The sequence below is a fragment of the Neomonachus schauinslandi genome, chromosome 6 (assembly GCF_002201575.2).
Source record: "Neomonachus schauinslandi chromosome 6, ASM220157v2, whole genome shotgun sequence".
NCBI lineage: Eukaryota > Metazoa > Chordata > Mammalia > Carnivora > Phocidae > Neomonachus > Neomonachus schauinslandi.
In genome coordinates this window covers 121,352,330-121,372,542 of record NC_058408.1, presented here as the reverse complement: position 1 = coordinate 121,372,542, position 20,213 = coordinate 121,352,330, and the positions used below count along the sequence as shown (strand labels likewise).

Genomic DNA, 20,213 nt, shown 5'->3' with positions numbered 1-20,213 from the left:
TCTCAGTCCTGTAAACAATGGGGCTGGCGGCCACCAACACAATCTAATTATGACCCTTCCCACCCAAGAAGGGAACTCTTTTACAGGGAGGTTTGAATGTTCTCAGGAGCAGATTTAAAGGTATTAGAAGCTAAAGCTGATGGAAACATTTTAGAGGGAGCCCCATATTCTAACTTACTTAAAAACTATAAAGTTGTTGAAATGAGAACAAAATTTAATAGGTCACCTAAGTAAAAGTTTTCATGGAAGAAAAGTGGTTTCCAAGGTCAAATTAAATGCACAAAACACTGGAAAGAGGCTTCCTCACTGCTAGACTTCTCAGGGCCTCTAATGCATAATTATTATGAATCTCCAAGAGGGAGATATGGTTCACAGATTTATTGGACCAAAATCCCTTTTTGTCACAGGAGTACATTAACATTTTGAGGGGGTCACGTTTGTACAACAGAGGTTGAGACTCATTGATCTAAAATAACATCTTTATTTTATAGTTAAGAAAAAGGGAAGGCCCAGTGAGGATGAGTGGCTCACCCATCTAGTTTGTGGCAGAACCTAGATTAAAACTCATGATTCCTAGTCCAATATTTTTCTTTCGAAGAAAAATAATCTACCTTTTATTTGGCATTTACTATGCTTGGTTCTATGCTAAGTTTCTTGAATATGTGATCATATTATCTTATGAATACATTATCTTACAACAACCCCGTGAGTTAGGTATTATTATTCCCACTTACAAGTCAGGAAATTAAGGTTTAGGGAACAATCCCCAGTCATTTAGTAAATGGTACAGCTGGGGATTAAAGGACTCTAGCATGCCCAACGATCCCCCTATACCGGTTGTCTTTTTCTGTTGCCCTTGGTCGAACCTGCTTAACTTTCTATTCAAAATACAATCAGGCTTTTCATACCTGTAATGTTGTCATAATTTCGGAAGGTCTTTTCTACATGGTCCCATTCAAGGAAAATGCACTTTCCAGTAAAAGGCTGAGCAATGACTACATACTCATCATTCATATAAGAAAAAGTATCTATGGACAGTGATTGATAAGGCAGGTCTTGAGACTTTGTAAATTCTGCAAAAACAGGAAATGATGATGAATAACCATGTACTAATGCCTCGTTCCTTGGCTAGATCTCAAATGTCCTTAAGAGATACATTTATTTAAGAGAAACAGTAAAATGATCATTTTACTTTGCTTTTAAACCCACAAAGTTTTAATGCTTTATCATATTTTAAAAATTAAAATTGGTCATTTGGTTTTTAAAGATATAAAAAATATCAATTCCTGCACACACACAACATGTAGCCCTTAAGTTAGCTTTATGAGGTGGAATGACTTGGAATACATTACCTGTAATGATGCAATCAAAATCCTTGGGCGAGAGACTATTGATTTTGCGCTTCTTGTATTCTGGGGGGCCTTCGCAGTAGATGTCTTCAACAGTTGCATTGGTGTGGCCCAGCCATTCCACTAGCCACTTCAGTTTACAGTCACAATTAAATGAATTCCCTCTCAGGTCCCTGAAAGACAAACTTCAGTTGATTTTGCTATATGAGGGTCCTACCTACGCATGTATGATCTCTACCTCAGCAATTAACATACGCAGAATGCCTTTACCCGGCTTTACATCATGCCCCATAATCTACCTTGAACCTGACTGACCATTCACTTTGAGTTCAGAGAGTTCCCGCAGTGCACCCTTGAATGCCACCCAGTCAATAGAACCTCATAAGTTATTCCCTCTTGGATCAAAAGCAGCTCTGTTTAGAGCTGTGCTGTCCATAGAAATATAGTGTGAACTACATATGTAATTTAAAATTTTCTAGGGGCACCTGGGTGGCTCAGTCCATTAAGCATCTGCCTTCAACTCAGGTCATGATCCCAGGGTCCTGGGATCAAGCCCGTGTGGGGATGCCTGCTCAGCAGGGAGCCTGCTTCTCCCTCTCCCTCAGCTCCCACTCATTCTTTCTCTCTCTCTCAAATAAATAAAATCTCTAATTTTTTTTCTAAATTTTCTGTATTTCTAAAAAAAGTAACAAGAAATAGGTGACATTAATTTTAATAATATACTTGATTTAAAATAATTTATTATTTATTTTAAAATAATATATTTTATTTAATATCTCACACAAATATTATCATTTAGCTGTGTAGCCAACAGACATTATTAATGAGGTATTTTACATTTTTAAAAAATATTATGTCTTTGGAGTCTAGTGTGTATTTTACACTTAGAGCATAACTCAATTTGGATGCTAAATTTTCATCAGAAGTATGCAATCTGTATTTAGATTTCATAAAATTTATAGTTGGAAAAAAATAGTCTCACACATCCAAGTTGTTCCAAACATAATTAAGTTTTGCAATAACCGAACTGAGAATCAGTTTTTCAATTTAACTTAGTTTTCTACTTAATTTTCTAAAAATTAAGTAAAAATTTAAAACTTTGTTCCTTAGTTACACTTAGAACACTGCTTGGTGACCACATGTGTGGCTACTGTATTGGAGTGCAGGTCTAGAGGATAGAATATAGTGCTTATTATGTCATATTTAATTAAATCAGCTATTTGCTTTTGTTCTTCCTCAGAGATGTAATTCATCCTGATCCTATTCCGTGGTCTACAAATTCAATTTTAATAGGAAATGACTGACACAGCAGAGTTAACTCAGACATCCAGCAGCTCATGTCTGTAATAAACTATACAGCATGGATCATTTAAATTTCCACACATGATCCCAACTCACCAGGTTTTCTGTGTATTTGCATTGCTTCTGTTCAGAAATTCCAGCTCCTTCCTAAAACCCTTCTTGGTCACACAGAATTCCCAAGATAGGTATTGCTTAGTCTCACACAGCACACGAATAACTTTTAAATGTTGAAGCATTTAAAAATGCTTTTTGGGGGATACATTCAAGAAAACCAAGAAATCCTCTAAAAGACAAGCTGTCAAGGATCCTTGTTCTTAGATAATTCTTGATTTGGGCGTATTAAGGTAGGCCCAAGAGGCCAAACCCATTATGGGATTTCCTTAGAGACTGAGCCAATTTCAAGTGGGTTTTGTTGTTGTTTTGGTTTTTGCTCATGCTGACACAAGGATGAGCCAGAAGATGATGCCCGAATAAGCTGTATCCCCAAGTCGGCCATGGTATATCATCTAACTTCCAAGACACCCCAGGGCTGACTTCATCTCCCAAGAATATTCTGACCCCAAATAATGAGTGTCAACTTTTCTGGGTGATTGTAAACCAGAACGGCTAACTGTGGTCTGTCCGAGACTCTCTTGGAAGTGTCCTGCTTCCTGCACTGTCTTGGAAATAAACCATCATTCAGGACTTGGGGTAATAGGCATTGAGGAGGGGCTGGGGAAATACCACAAGGAACAAAGAAAGTTTTTCATTAGCTTACTGATTTGAAGTTAAATACTAGGTTTAGGAGAAAATACTTGACTCAGATCTTTTGTTATTGGAGAAAAGTTGTTTTGAATAAATATTCTATAGCAAAGTACCTGAATTGATAAGAAACATTTTGTTTTCATATATCCTTTCATTTGTTCCTGTATCTACCTTATGACCATTTAAATACCTTTCTAATGTCTGGAAGGCACTTAATGAAGCTAAATTGCTTTTGAGAGAGTTAGGCATATATTACTTGCTTTGCTTACAGCAAAATATACAAATTCCTTACAAAGATCTTTCACTCTGAGGCTTAAAAGTCAAAGTTTGAAAGCTCTTTTGTTTGACAAAGGGTCAAAAATAATTAAGTTCATTCCCTTCCTGGGGTTTAAGCCAAATTCCTGGGGATTAAGCCTAGAGTTGTTGTTCAGTCTAAGGAGAGAAAAGGCAAACTTGCCTCCCTTCCCCCACTTCCTGCTCCATTTCTCTGTTGACTGACCAACCCATGGGTGTAACCTTTCATCTGTACTCTGTCAGTTTCCCAGACTCCTTTAAGTTTTTCCTTTGTAGCCCCATTTCCTGGACCTCGTGAGAAAAAAGGCATCTTGAAATTTCACTCTGGGCCTCCTCTTCCCACCCCCTCAAAGTCCCTTATCAGCACTCCCTCCCATAGGATACACACTTTGCCCCAAGGAATGCCTGGGCATTATATATTCAGAATATAGAATATATATGTTGAGTCTTCACTATAGAAGACTCAAACATTAGTTCAAGTAAATTTAAAATTTAAGCCAATTTAAAATTTAAATTGTAAAATTCTTATTTAATTTTAAAGCCAATTACAAATTCTAAACATCAATACCAAGTTTCTTTGTTAACTATTGCAAATTAATTAATCAGTGATTTCTTAGGTCCTCTTACACATTTGTTAAAGAATCCAGGCCTTTGAAAATATCTTTTGGGAGTGTCTGGAGATTGTTGTTTGCGAGGCTCCTGGAAAAAAAAAAAAAGAGCGATGTAAACTGTGATCATAAACTAAATAGATGCATTTTATGATAAAACTTAATTATAAATCCCTTTTATTCTTTCCTGACTACACTAAATTACTTGCAGTACCTTTTTTATTTCTTCTTCTAAGATACTACTTAGATTCCCGCTATCACACTTTCTTTTTTTTTTTTTTTTAAAGATTTTATTTATTTATTTGAGACAGAGAGATTGAGAGAGACAGAGAGCACATGAGAGGGGGGAGGGTCAGAGGGAGAAGCAGACCCCCTGCTGAGCAGGGAGCCCGATGCAGGACTCGATCCCGGGACTCCAGGATCATGACTTGAGCCGAAGGCAGTCGCTTAACCAACTGAGCCACCCAGGCGCCCCACACTTTCAATTCTTGGTCTCTTTGCTTCAATGCTCACTCAGTATTTATGGCACTTATGTACCATGGCAAAAAAGAAACTAACAAACCAGCAAAAAATGATATTGGGCATTGATCTTTCTATGTAGAATGGAATATGAGATTCATACTCTTAGACATTCAGTCTAGGGCATGTGTCCCAAATAATGACTAACTAAATGGGTGACAGTGCCCATTTCCCCTCACACTCAGCCTGCCCCTGCTCCTCCCTCTCTCCTTCTCACTTGCTCCAGACAGTGGCCAAACCCCCAACTGATAATGCCAATAGCTCTAGAGTTGGGGGACCTTCTAGCCTATCCCCCTGCCGGCACATCCTTTCTTCTTTTCAAAGCATATACTCCCTTTTTATATTTTTCTTTTCTTTTAAGTTCCATTCATTTGACCTCAGAAAACAGCTTTCTCACAAATACCCATCCATCCATCCATCCTCTTTAATCATCTCCTTTCCTTCTCTTCCAGTTCTTATTGTCACAGGAACTGTTTTCTCTTTCTCTTTCTATTTTTTCTTTCATGAATCACTGGAATAATTCTAATCAAAGCTAATGAGTAAGGAGTAGTCCTGATGATATCAAGAAAAGGGAAATGTGTCCATGCTGCAGAAATGTGGACGTAACAAGTAGTAGCAAGGGATGTAGGAACTGATAATTTTCTATTTTTAATCAGCATTGTGTGTGTGTGTACACACCTATCTATTATATAGGTATGAAATTTTTTCCACAAAAAATTTAAAAACTAAACCAAAACAAAAAGAACTTATGTTGTTGGCCTCCAAAGTCCTTGAAAGTTCTCTCAAATTCCATTTAAAAGACTCTCAAAACTCTTCTTCTACCTGCTCTAATTAATATGAGATTTCTCAAGTGCAAACATTCAAGACTTTTAAAACCCATTTTTAAGTTAATTATGTTGTTTTCCTGAGTTTTAGAAATTGCGACTAGTTTGGAAAACTTCAATGAACCTTGGAACATAAGAATGGGAACTGAATCAGAATGTTCCCGTCTCAATGACGGTCCATTATGTAAAGAAGGGCACAGCTTTGGGCCATTCTGAGCTTTGTTTGAGTCCTGACTCCACTAGTTTCTGGTCGTGTGACTTTAATTCTGAATCTTCTTCAGGACTCAATTTTTTCTTTTTTTTTTTTTTAGGCAGGGGGATGGGTAATAATACCTCATGTCACAAGACAGAAAAAGTAAATGAGATAACTCGGGATGGTACCTGGCTTCTGGTCTATGCTCAATAAAGGGCAGCAGGGAGGAGGGGGAGAGGAAAGGAAGGAGAAGGGTTTGCCTAAGAAATAACATTTAGAAAACTGGCCATATGAAAGAACCACTATGACTGTAGTGGTATTGGGATTAATAAAATGTTGCTAAGGGAAGACTTTTCAAGAGAATGTGTCTATAATTCACCTTTCTGCCTAGTGGCTGAATGAAGAGACTTCCTGGTGTCTTGGTCTAGTCCTGAGTCACTCCCAAGTTATGTGTCTCAATTTATTTTCTGGCACCATGTGTCTTAAAGTTCTCCTGTGAACTTCGAAGTGGATGAAACAAACTGCAACTGGTTGCAGGGCACGAGGTTGGAGGAGGCTGGGTCACAGGACAGCAGACGTGAAATGAAGAAACAGTCAAGTCGTGAATTACGACTGCCACCAGGGTTGCCCAGGAAGAGGCACCATGTTTGCATTGCTGCCCAAGGCAGTTCTTTTATTATTATTCTTTTTTCCAAGGCTGTTCTTTTAAACAATGAGCAAATCTGGTAGTTCCACTTCCTGGCCAAAGGATAGAGCTCTAGACCTCACATACCCAAGGTGAAGGCCAACCACAGAAGCGGCTGTTAAGACACAGACTTGGAGCTACAAGGCTCTTGGGGTAAAGAGACATCATTTTTCCATGAGAAGATGGAGGACTTTTAAGTCAACAGAGTTGGGGGCTGGAGCCGATGAAGGCAGGCTGACCTTCTTGGGCTGTAAAATGAGGCGTTATGCCTTTTGAGGACTTCTTGTAACAGGGAGGCTCTCACTCTGGGGACCAGCGGGAGGGGGAGGCAGAGTGGCATGAGGGGTGCCAGAGGCAGAAATGGTGGCTGGATTTACTGCACTCAGTGTTACTCGTTTTCCTGTTTCACTGCCAAAATTCAGTGAAATACTGACTCACAGTGGACTGTTTCTGAAAAAGATAGGATGGGGCTTCACGCCTAGGTTTGGTGAGGAGTAGGCATGAGAAGTCTGCCTGGACTCATAAAAGAGGCAGAACCAAGAGGAAGTAAGACCCAGAAAGGAGAGGAAGCCTTCCGAGTCCCATTAAGTGGAGTTCAGACAGCTTCCCTAAAGTCTTTGGGAGGCCTCAGTGACAGGGTTTACGCTTGTGTAAGAAGAAAGCAGGCAGCAGGGACTGGAGCAGAGAATGTCTTAGGAAAACAATGCTGATAAAGCCTGGGCATTATTCTGCAAAACAAATGTAACGGGGTCGTGATATAAAGGAGCCTTCCAGTGCGGGCTGATGGGTCAACGGTGAAGGATGCATTAGGGCACATAGGAGATCAGCAAAATCTGCAAAGTTAAGAAGAGAACGATGAAATGCCTCCACACATTAATTAGCTGGCCAGTTAAGAGTATTTACCAATTTACTAAGTGAAGAGAGCTGGAATTATTTTGAGACCCACTGCACAACTGGGGAAAGATATTTAATCTAGCATTATCTATAGTAGAAAAGATTTGGAAACAACCTACGTGTTCATTAATAAGGGATTGTGTAAATAAATGATGGTATATACTTAACATGGAATACTTTGCAGGAGATTTTAAAACATGAGGTAGATCTCTATGATTTCACAAGAAATGATGCCCAAAAGAAAAAAAAAGGAAATTGGAGAATAGGATGTAGAGGGTAATCCCACTTGGGGAAGGAGGATACATGGCTAACAATGCATGAAGAAAGGTCTGGAAGGAGATATAATTTTTTTACATTTGGAATCTTTTACTTTTGCTATATAAACATCTGGATTGTGAGAGTTTTTATCATCAAGCATGTATTGTTATTTTAAATTCAGAAGAAACAAAGAATAAAGTTGAGGTTTTAAAAAGACCCCATTGCTTAGTATTTGTGTATGGAATGGTTCTGTCCAGTGAAGATTTAGTGATTCTAAATCAATTATTTTACTTCATTCATAAAGTCCCGAAGTTACCGGGCTCACCAGAGTGTAACTATCAGGGTCAGCACAAGGGGGTCTGAGTGGTCAGATGATGTTGGCTCTTGCATGAGATGGGTTTCAGGATGGAGTTCCCATTTTTCTCACAAGATGACCACATGGCTTCAGGCCCTCATCATCTGGGGAAATTTAGGACTGCAGTCAGTCCAGATTTGGAGCCATCCCTCTGGGTTCCTTACACCAGCTGAAACCCAGCTTTGAGGAGGGCCTGGAGCTTCAAAAATCATCATGGGCATCTCTGCGGGAAATTTTCTGTGGGGGTGGAGTAGGGGTGAGAGGGCTCCTGAGGGCTCTGCGCCAGGGCTGCCAGGAAGAAAAAGTAACAAGTCCCTGATGCTCCCTGAAGCTTCCTCAGCATTTGGTCCTTAGGTGAAAAGGGTGAGGATCTGCTGCCTATTAGGTTAAACAGCTAGAGATATTGAGATAGCATTTCATGGGTTAGGGTTAAGGTTTTTAGGCTTGATGTTAGGATCATTTGATTCTTCAGATTCCATCTCTGCACTGAGTCTTGCTATTGGAGAGCAAAATGGAAAATCGAATTCATTCAATTTTCTCAGTTTCTCCTTTTCCTCCATCATCCCCCCAGCTTCACAGACTAACAGCTTCATATTATTATTCCCTTTCCCCTAATAGATGCTCTGGTTGAAATACGTTCTGTATCTTTTGTAAAATGGCCGTTACTCTCATCCCCAGCATCACTGAGTACAGTGTGGTCATTTGGGGGGTATTGGTTTCTGTCTCTCCATCTGCAAAACTGAACAAAGAATACCGATTTCATTTTTTGGTGAAAATTAACACACACAACTACTAATATTTTTTATATACACACTTTTGAAATGGATTCCAGGGGAAAATTTGGCATCTGCAGGTGAATGTTTAAGCCTTATGTCAGATAATCAAGACTACAAAACTAATCTGTTTCTTTGTTGTTGTCAAAACCAGTGATATTTAATACCTAAGCACTTTTAAATGCTCAATTCTGGAGGCTGAGGTCATCTATTCTTTTTGCCTCTCTGAGTAGACAGAACTTTATGCCTTGATATTTTTAAGTGTCCCATCTTTTACTGATATATATATATATATATAAATAAACTTTATTTATATATATATAAATAAATAGTGATATATATGTCACTGGAATATATATTTTCTGATATATACACACATATATACATATATATGTAATAATACTTACTATTTCATCAAGAAAATTTGGAAAGTGTAAAATTATTTTTTTAAAGGGTGAAATAATCATCCTGGCAGAAGTAATCACTATTAAGATTTTTGTCGTATTTTCTTTCAGTCATTACTACAGAGTTCATCTCATGAGGGATATTTGTGTGGAAAGCAAGAGATTCCAGAGAGACATGCTACTGGTCCTGAAGGTCTAGAGACCTTCTCCCCTTTCTTCTTTCTGGTCCAGAGTGAGATGGCTTGAAAGAGCGTGAGCCTGAATTGGTGTGGGGGACCTCTTTCCTCTTCGAAAGTCTGCTAGGTGGGCAAGGGTCAAATCAGTGCTGGATTTTTATTTTTTTTTAAGATTTTATTTTTTTATTTGGCAGAGAGAGACACAGCGAGTAAGGGAACACAAGCAGGGGGAGTGGGAGAGGAAGAAGCAGGCTTCCCTCTGAGCAGAGAGCCCTATGCGGGGCTCGATCCCAGGACCCTGGGACCATGACCTGAGCCGAAGGCAGACGCTTAACGACTGAGACACCCAGGTGCCCTAGTGCTGGATTTTTAAACTAAATACAAGTATTACTAGGAAGAAGAGGAAGACACATTAGAAGGCTGATGGAGAGAGAGAGGCAAGGAGTCGGACGTGGCCATGAGTGGTCAGGAAAAGACGTTGTGTGTGGTATGACTGAAGAAAATTCTGGTGACTATCCAAGCCGACCCCTTGCCTGTCCATCCTCACCAGGGCTCCTTGGATTGGGCAGCAGAGCGGGGTGGAAATGACATGGTCTGGGAATGGCATATCTGGGTTTGCGCTGTGGTTGTTTTCTTTTCTACAAAGTGAACGATCACTTGGTCAGAATTATCTGCAAGTTCTATTCTAGATCTTAAATCACATCTTTATATTTTTCACCATGAAAGGCTATGGCTTCATCTTTAATAATATTAGGAGAGACAACACTTTAAGCCATGTAGTTTAGAGTCAGTGAGTTTGACCACAGGTTTTTATAGGGAGTAGGGGTGCACTGGAATGTCCAGGGGGTGGGGAGCAGATAGAACTGATCAGGAGGAGTGAAGATGAGACGAGGAAAGGTTTTTTTTTCTTTTTTTAAAGATTTTATTCATTTATTTGACAGAGAGAGAGAAAGAGAGCACAAGCAGGGGAAGCAGCAGAGGGAGAGGGAGAAGCAGGTTCCCCGCTGAGCAGGGAGCCCAATGTGGAGCTCGATCCCAGGACCCTGCGATCATGACCTGAGCTGAAGGCAGACACTTAACCGACTGAGCCACCCAGGCGCCCTGAGATGAGGAAAGGTTTGAGGACATATTTCATCCATGTTAATTTTTTCTAGGTTGATTCTGTAGAGCGTTCTGGAAGGAGGCTCTTCTTACCACCATATTCCTAGTGCCTGGCAAAAGTAAGCCCTCAGTAGATACTTTGAAAGGAATGAATGAATGGGGCAGGCTGGAGTGGAGGAGAGGAAGGGCAGCAATCTAGACAAAGAAAAGAGTAGAGGTTGCTTCTCTTAGGCCCCTTGTACCAAGACACTGAGTTAGGAAGAAAGTGCAAAGCCTGTGAACTGCCCTATGCCACCCACCCCCACATCACAGGGACCTGCTGCTCACAACGTGCCCTCCCTCCTCATCACCTCCCCATGGCAATCATTCCAAAACAATGTGGAGGCTCTTTAAAGTGTGCCTTCCACTAAGCACCGTTCCCTAGTCCTGATTCAGAGCCTGCCTAAGGAACATTCTTTAAGACACCAGGACACTGCCCAATTGAACATCTAGTTGTCTTGAAACCAGCTGAGTAGGGTCAAGCATTCCCAAGGACAGATAGTCTGTCCTTCCCAAAAGAGGGGACGACCATTCCCTCCACTTTGGTGTCTTCCTGGTTTACCTGGGAAAACCTCTGATGATGACTATGGAACCTACTGGAAAGTCTCCTCTCTGAGGCAGACCACACTGGCTTTGACAGCAAGTTTGTTTCAGTGCCGCTGAGCTCTGCTGCTAAGAAAGCAGCGCCCACAGCCATCTGGGGTGCTCCTAACCTCCCTGCAGTGCAGCTTCGCCACTTGAGTTGGTGTCTCATGGAATTTGCAGTGCTTCAAGTGCAGTTATTTTAATTTCATACAGAATCTTTAAAAGGGATAAAAACACCATAGCACTTGAAATCCTGATCCAGGACCAAGAGAGGTTAGGCAGGGAGTTTTAGTTTATTCCTCTATAACGGTGTTTCCTGCATACCAGGCTCTAAGCACTTTGCATAGATGAACTCCTTTGATCTTATGACAACCTTAGGAGCTAGGTACTCCTAAGCACTTTCTTATCTCCTGTCCCTGCTTTTACAGATTATTGTTATCACTCCCATTTTACACAATCGAAATTTGAGGTACAGTGAAGCTAAGTGACCTCCTGATATCCCACAGCTGCTCAGGCTTTGGACCTCGGCAGTCTGGTGGCAGAGGTCACCCTCAGCCACTACCCTGCACTGCCTCTTTACATGTATGTCATCGTGAAGGCTGAAATGAAGACATCTGCCTGCCTGACTGGGGACACACAGGCACCCTGAGTTTGGGGACTGCTATATGCATTTTTTGTACCCCCCAATGTTGAGCAACCAGCAGGTGCTCTGCAACACATATAGATTGATGACAGTTTTCCCCAAATATTTTTTTTTTTTAAAGATTTTTATTTATTTATTTATTTGAGAGAGAGAATGAGAGAGAGAGAGCACATGAGAGGGGGGAGGGTCAGAGGGAGAAGCAGACTCCCCGCTGAGCAGGGAGCCCGATGCGGGACTCGATCCCGGGACTCCAGGATCAGGACCTGAGCCGAAGGCAGTCGCTTAACCAACTGAGCCACCCAGGCGCCCCTCCCCAAATATTTTTATACATGCATGCCAACAGTCCTGTCTCTACCGGGCCTTAGTCACAGTGACACATATGTGATACCAAAGGAAATCATTACCAAAAAGGCTCATGGATGTTAACAGAAACTAATACCTAATGTTTAGAGATTTCTGTCATCATTGGCCATAAACTATTTTTAATGCATTTTCACCCTGATTTCAAAAGTAATACACAGTCAGCAGAAAAATTCAAACCTTGTTGAAATATATATGTTATACGTGTTTAACTTTAATGTTTGAAGTTAAACACATATAACATTGGGACAGTAATTCAGAATAAAGTAATAAATAGAGGGTCCCAGGATTTGACTGGCATTGTAAGGACAGAAATGTAAGGAATTCTCCCTTTTCTGAAAGCTAGCTTGAAGGGGAGGGGGTATACATAGTAACTTTTAAGTTGTCTATAAATCTCTCTTTAGAAGTTAGGTCTCCTGAGATAGATGTGTAAGAAAGTGAGATAAGTTTGTTGCTTCCTTGGGGACTAACTGAATCTGTATAAATGCTCAGGTAGGCCCATTGAGGCAGCTTCGATGTTAGGCCAGAGTGGAAACCAGTTGGATCTGATGTCTCATTCCAACTATTTGCATTTGGAGACTAAGAGTGAGGCTAGGGCCCTGTCTTCAGGATTTCTCCTTCTTCCCCAGTCATATTTGCGCCTCAGACGATGTCCTGTGGAAGGATCCAAGCAGCTCAATCAAAGCTTTCTGTCCCTGCTATAACTGATGTGGTGGGCAGGGCATGAGACATCTCATTAAAGACCCCAGGAAACTTCTGCCTTTATCTTATCAGCTGGGGAGCAGCTTAAATGCAGGGTGCACCTCCACGTTCTCATCTATCAACAGGGGCAGTGCTATACCCTCTTTTGTAAGGTCACCAGGAGACTATAATGAGGTCAAGAATCTGAAAGAGCTTTGTAAACTCTTCCACCAGTATACACAATTTAGAGGGTCAGATGATAACTCCTCACTGATTCAGTGTTTGCCTTTGGTTGGGAAGAGTTGGTCTGAGGTAGAGGAAAGTACACTTTAAAGCCTAAAATCTTAAAAAGGAAACTAATGGCTCAAACAAATGTCAGATTTATTTATAGGTGGTAAACAATGGAAAATTAACTTGATGTACTGAGCAGTCAGAGGGACATTTGGGTTTCAAATCCTCCCTACCCATCTCTCCTTGAAAGAAAGAAAGGAAAGGAGAAAAGAAAGAAGGAAAGAAGGAAGGAAGGAAGGAAGGAAGGAAAGGAAGGAAGGAAGGAAGGAGGGAAGGAAGGAAAGAAAGAAAGGAAGGAAGGAAGGAAGGGAGGAAAGAAGGAAGGAAGGAAGGAAGGAAGGAAGGAAGGAAGGAAGGAAGGAAGGAAGGAGGGAAGGAAGGAAAGAAAGGAAGGAAAGGAAGGAAGGAAGGAGGGAAGAAAGGAAGGAAGTACATCTTGCAGAACAGCATAATAACTTGGGGACAAAGGCACTCAGTGAGAAAATATTTGTTTGTCTAATTCCTCTTGCCAGACTGAGCTCTTCCAGGTTGGAACTGGATCTTATTCATCTTTGTGTGGCACTTCCTAGAGACTATGTAGAACGAGTCATATGGCATTGCATTTTTGTAGATCAAAAATAGTCTAATATTGGCAATGCCATATGAGTCAACCTAAGTGTTAGATAAAGATGCAAGAGACCTAAGGGTCATATTCACTCAGTCACCTTTAACCTGTTCCCTCATAACACCTTCCCACCTCTAGCACCTGATCAGAGAGGTTAAACTTTCCTTTCACTGTCTGACCATTAAGATTCATGCTGCTCTCTTTGAAGACTGACTTTGGTCAGCCTTGAGCTTGAAAATGTCTGGATGCTAAACACATGTTATACCAGTGTCCCCTTCTTATAAGAGGCCTCCTTAAGACCCAAATTTCAATTCCCATTTCATTTAATGGACCTAACAGGCTCTAGTCAAATAAAATAGATGTTCTTCATTAGGGTGTTGTATAGATTTTTTTTCTTTCTCCCTTTGCTCCCCATCTCTCCCCTCTTTCCTTCTGTTTTCTCTTCCCCTTCTTTTCTCCCTTTCTCCGTCTCTCCCTTCATTAACTCTTCCACCCATCCTTTTCCCCTCCCTTCCATCCATCCATCCTTCCTTCCTTCTGGGTCAGGTAGTCCTTTAGACTGGAGAGAAGATACACTTGAGTGAACCAATGGGAATAGCAAGGCTTATGTCATGAGTTCCCAGAGAGGACACGTGGATCTTACATCCTTCCTTCAGTCCTTGATTATGCTGAACATCAGACAAAAGCTCTGTTGAATGGGATTTATGTGAGTGAATTAAGCACCTCTCAAGTTGAGGTCATGACTTCTATTTCTCCTTCCATATATTTGTTTCTGTTTTTTATTATTTTCTAAACAATGATGTTTGGTAGTGTTTGGCTCTGTGATAAAATGGCATAACATGTATACCATACACAGCTATTTCTGTATCACATTACAGGATTGATATGTAGCACAGCAAAGCAAATGTTTTTTATTATAACGACTTTTTACAGAAGACTTGAAGGGTCTAATGATTTGTGTGTAATACATCTGGCCATCAGTGCCCCTTACTGCAAATCCAAACAGCAGTTGAGACAAGGTTTGGTGAGAGGAAGCATTATGACCCTGTGGACACACTAGAATGTAGACTCCAAAGGCAAGTATTTTTGTCTGCCTTGTTCCCTGCTGCATCCTGGGGCTTAGAACAGAGCTGACAGTGAGGTATTATGAGGGAACACATTAAAGTTGACAGAATGACACTGGGATCTCCTGCATCTTTGTCTTAACACTAATGAGACACATATTAGGCACTTGAAAAATAGTCTTGAATGGATGATAGCCATTGCAGTTCAACTACTGAATTGATGTTATAATCCCATAACTATTCAGCTCACTAGTCACATATCCCCTCCAGGTCTCTGTTTTCTCATTTCTAAAATGGGGATTATTGTGCCTATCTGGCAGGATTGTTGAGAGGATTAAATGAAAATCCATGTAAAGCAAATTGACTGACATAATAGTAGGCACTTAATAAATGTTAGTACCTTTTCTTCCCATGCCCTCTAGCCTCCTTCAAAATACGTGTGTGTGTGTGTGTGTGTTTGTGTGTATGTGTTTAGGGGGCGAGAGAGGCTAGGAGAAATAAGTTATTTGGTTCATGTTTTTCAAGGCTTCCCAACCTCAGCACTATGCCATTTTAAGCTGGATATTTCTTTGTTGTGGAGGCTGTCCTGTGTATTGTAGGGTGTTTAGGATCATTGCTGCCCTCTACCCACCAGATATCAGTTACAGCCCTGAGTTCTGACAACCAAATTGTCTCTAGATATTGATGAATGTTCCCCAGGAGACAAAATTGTCTCCCGTGAAGAACTATGACTATAGCTATAGTCACCCATTGAATAAGTATTTCATTTACAAACAAATTGTTCATGTACTGTGTAGACATTGCTGGTGGTTATAGTATATGTTTAAATGTATATAAAGTCAGGGCTTACACAGAAAAAGAAAAACAGCACATATCAAATTAAGCTATATAGTCAAACCATAATTATTCATGAAGTGAGTAATGATGTAGATAATAAAAAAGTTATTTCAGTCACACAGTTTCCCTGCATTAGATTGTTTTCCTAATTATTGTTGGATTAGGCTAATCATATTAATAGCAATCAGTTTTCTGAACCCACATTGGCTGATGAGAGGGAGATATGGCAGTGTACATGGGGAGAAATCATTTGGGTTTCTTAAGTTTCCACGGACTACCCATGAAGTGGGTGTTTGAGCCACAGGTTATCAAACTGCATTGTCCATTAGTAAGCTTAAAAAGTAATAGCAACATTCATACTTACAGGTGAATTAAAGACTTTAGTCCCCGGAAAGTATGTCTTGAAATGGACTTGATGTTGTTGTTTTCTATGAATCTGCAATAGGTTATAATATTTGTTGTCAGACAGCTGTAGGAACCTGAGAGCACTTGTCCTGAATTATCATGTCAAAAAAAAAAAAAAAGTTTCTTTACTTACAAATACTCTAGATGTGGAAGACCAATAAAAGCATCATCACTGATCACATCAAAGGAGTTCGATGTGAATAATCTGCCCAGAAAAAGTACACAATGAAAATGGTTAACCTGACAGACTGTCAATCTTTGCTGCTGTTATCTCTTAGAGAAACAAGTGAGAGTTGTGTATGAAAAAGTGTCTGAACATCTGCCTTTTACAGTGTTATTTATTTAGGTAATCTTTGCAGCTTCCCCGCCCCCCCCATTATCCCCTCATCAAATACTCATTGAGAGAGGCCTTATGCCCCACTTCTCACAGTGGTGGATGTCACATGCCTTGGGTAACATTTTGAGATAAAACTGGACAAGTATAACAGTCAAAGCAGTCAAAGCAACATTTTGCACATTATCACAACAAAGACACTAACAATCTTTCCCTCTTGCTCTAGAAACTTCTGGAACATTCTCATCAGCTCAAACAATGGTGCCTCAGGGTGGGAAGCCTGGAAACTCTGGAAAAGCAGCTCCACTAAAGCCTAGTCATGCTTTGATATCTCAAAGTAGATAAGCCATTGACACTGGCTCAATGAACATCAACTAACCTTCTTAGAAAATAGAACAGGCTGAAGATGGGAAACAATGAAACTTAGGAACGGTATTAGACCCATTTCATTACTAACTAGTTGAAAAGAACAGTTTCACTTGGACACATTTATTTGCAATTTCAAAATCCACAAGAATTTTGTTTTGAAATTACTGATGAAAAAGAACATCAACCATCAGTCCCAACATCCTATTGAACAATTTGGAAGAGTTGCCAGTTTCTGAACAGGAGATTTAAAAGAGGTGGTTGTAGGCCAGATAATACAAATACAAATTATTTATTTTTTTTTTAGAGTGAGTATTAATTTATGAAATTCATTAAAGTGTTGACGCAAGCTAAAAATAAGGTTTTAAATGTACTGATGACAAATTTATATTGGGTTCAAGTGATGTTCAGTCTACATATTAAGGTTCTTGTGTGGGGAACCTCTTATTCCACTTATAACTATTATCCAAAATGTGACCATGGTCACAGACCAGACCAGATGCTTGACGTAATTTGACAACTCATATTTCACACATACCATTTAACTGCACTATGTAAAGTCCAATATTCTTTTAGTAGTCTTTTGACTTACTTTGAAGTCTAGGGATTAAAAATAATTGCCACTAACTAGCTTGCTGACTTCACCTCTCTGTGCCTGTTAACTAAACAGATTAAAACTAAGAGACCTCACTTTCTGAACGTTTATGAATAACTTATCTGACAACCGGGATTGCTTTAGAATAGTCAGAGGAAGGAAAGCAGTGGGTTAGAGATGAATTGAGCATGATCGATAGTCTTTGAAGGTAAAAGATGGGTACATGGAAGTGAATTTTACTATTATCTCTACTTTTATGTATGCTTGACATTTTCCATAAAAATGGGGGAAAACATGAATTAGACTAATAAAACTAGATGATCTGTTCCATTTCTTCTTAAGCTATCAATCCTGGAGTGATGTTGGATTCTCTGTCCCTCCTCCATCATACTCAAATCATTCACTAGGCTCTGAAAAGTCAACACTATTGAATAATGATACATATTAGATGCTTGTAATTATTAAAACAAATTCAAAGGTTTATGATTTCAGTCTAACTTTGGCAATTGTTTCTTCTTACTTCCTGGTTCTGGAAAGCAACAAGATTGCTCGCTTTACTCCCAAAGTAAGCTAACATCCAAAGCCTTCTTCAGGTTCCAGATTTTTGTTTCATTCCGTATAGGCAGTATCAAGGATGGAGAGAATAGAATAAGGCAAAATAGATACAGAGAAATACCTCCCATGCTCACTGATTTATAAACTGCCTCATGGTTGGACCAGCCACTTCAAAGCTGTACACTCCAAGTCGCCAGAAGAAGTAGCTTTCAGCACTAGTTCCCCTTATGTTGAAAGCAGATGCAAAACAGAGCGGGAAATGGATATTAGTGGACAGAACTTGCCCACACATGTCAGGGAAATAAAACAGAGAATTTCTACTAGAATTTGTATCTGCTTGTTCATTGCTTATCCCTAGCACCTGTAACACTGCCTGTCCCATAGTGGACACTGAATAAATATTTGTTAAACAAAAGGAATTCACTTTACATTAAATTCTTGTTAATACTACTTTACTAGATTGATTGTTCCTTATAGCAGGGACTTACCCTATTTGCTTTTGTGTCCCCAGCCCTGAGCACAGTTCCTGGTTAAATAATGCTTATTGAACTAGATTTCAAGGATCAAAATCTCTGGCTAAAGCTGAAACTACATGCAAAAATATGAATGAACCAGAACACAATAGAGTATATCCTATGCGACTTCACTTATATAAAGTAAAAAAAAAAAAATACAGCAAAACTCATCTATACTGGCAGAAATCAACATAGTGGTTACCCTTGGAGGTGGGTAGTCACTGGAAGGGAGCACAAGGGGAGCCTTTGGGGTGAGGATAGTGCTGAGTTTCTCCACCTGGATGCTGGTTACAAAGGTGTTCACTTTATAAAAAATCATGGTGGTGGGGAGGGAGGAATGAATAGGCAGAGCACAGAGGAATTTTAGGGCTGTGAAAATACTCTGTATGATACCGTAATGATGGGTACATGTCGTTATACATTTGTCCAAACCTATAGAATGTACAACACCAAGAGTGAACCTTAATGTAAACTAAGGACCCTGGGTGATGATGTAGGTTCATCAATTGTAACAAATGTCCCTCTCTGGTGGGGGATGTTGGTAATGGGGGAGGCTATGCACGTGTAGGGTAGGGGGTATATGGGGAATCTCTGTCCCTTCTCCTCAATTTTGCTGTGAACCTAAAGCTGCTCAAAAAAATAGTCTTAAAAATCAAGATAAACACTTAAGATATATGCACTTTTCATTATGTGTATTATATATATTTTTAAAGATTTTATTTATTTTTTTGACAGAGAGAGACACAGTGAGAGAGGGAACACAAACAGGGGGAGTGGGAGAGGGAGAACAGGCTTGCCTTAGAGCAGGGAGCCCGATGCAGGGCTTGATCCCAGGACCCTGGGATCATGACCTGAGCCAAAGGCGACGCTTAACGACTGAGCCACCCAGGCGCCCCATGTATATTATATTTCAATAAAAAAGTTTCTTAATAAAACTAAAAAAATCGCTCTGGTTAAGGTAATAATGATTATCTTAGTCTTTTGATTCTAAATTCAACTGTAGATTTTTTTTTAAAAGATTTTATTCATTTATTTGAGAGAGAAAGCATGAGCAGGGGGAAGGGCACAGGGAAAGGGAGAAACAGACTCGCTGCTGAGCAGGGAGCCCTGTGCAGGACTCTATCCCAGGACCCTGGGATCATGACCTGAGCCGAAGGCAAATGCTCAACCGACTGAGCCACCCAGGTGCCCTCAGTTGTAGTTTTCTATGGACAAGGATTCTGTGGACTAAGATGTATAAAATTATACATACACTATAAATATAGTTGAGCAGGCTATATCCATTTTATTATCCTATATATACTTAAAAGATTAAAAACCATGTTCTATAAAGAGGGTAAAACTCTGATCCTCAATTTTTATGAATTTCTTGGAAATATGTTCAATTTCAATATTATGATTTGTTATTGAGCTAGATATTAAAGAATCTCATAGTCCCTGTTAAAAGGAAACTGTGCCACCCCACACCATCTACTTCACACGCAAAAGACCTGGAGAGGACCAAGGTGGCCATGTTTTATAGCACAAGACCTCTGTCCCTTCCCACAGATTATTAGGGCAAGAAGGGCTCAGATCTTCATCCAGAGTAGCTGATCCTGAGGTGGGTCAGCCTCCTAAGGCCCAGATGCCCTGGTTCAAAAAGGCATGTTGGGCTAATGATGAGTCCCTTCCTGGGGATTCGGAATCAGCAGAGATGGAGCCAGCCATCAGAGGAGCCAAAGGAGAAAGGATGCCTCAGGGTTGAGTTAGCTCCATGACAGGCAAAGTGTGTGCAAGGCACACTCAGGAGAGAGCAGAATATGGAAGAGGCCTTGCAAAGGAAGGGTGTGTGAATGTTGGAGCAGGGGAGATGCCTAGATC

General features: G+C 40.2%; 1 protein-coding gene across 4 annotated transcripts in view; it reads right to left on the bottom strand.

The window, feature by feature from the left end:
- Positions 1–20,213, bottom strand: part of LGI1 (leucine rich glioma inactivated 1) — a 38,913-nt gene that overhangs the window by 3,097 nt on the left and 15,603 nt on the right. For 3 of the 4 annotated variants that reach the window (XM_021699881.1, XM_021699882.1, XM_021699884.1), the window contains 5 exons: positions 16,122–16,193; positions 15,948–16,019; positions 4,317–4,388; positions 1,353–1,522; positions 909–1,073 (listed from right to left, as the gene is read on the bottom strand). In XM_021699881.1, the coding sequence (XP_021555556.1) occupies positions 909–1,073; positions 1,353–1,522; positions 4,317–4,388; positions 15,948–16,019; positions 16,122–16,193 (551 nt within the window). The remainder of the gene's footprint in view (positions 1–908; positions 1,074–1,352; positions 1,523–4,316; positions 4,389–15,947; positions 16,020–16,121; positions 16,194–20,213) is intronic. The other variant, XM_021699883.1, reaches the window with a different exon arrangement.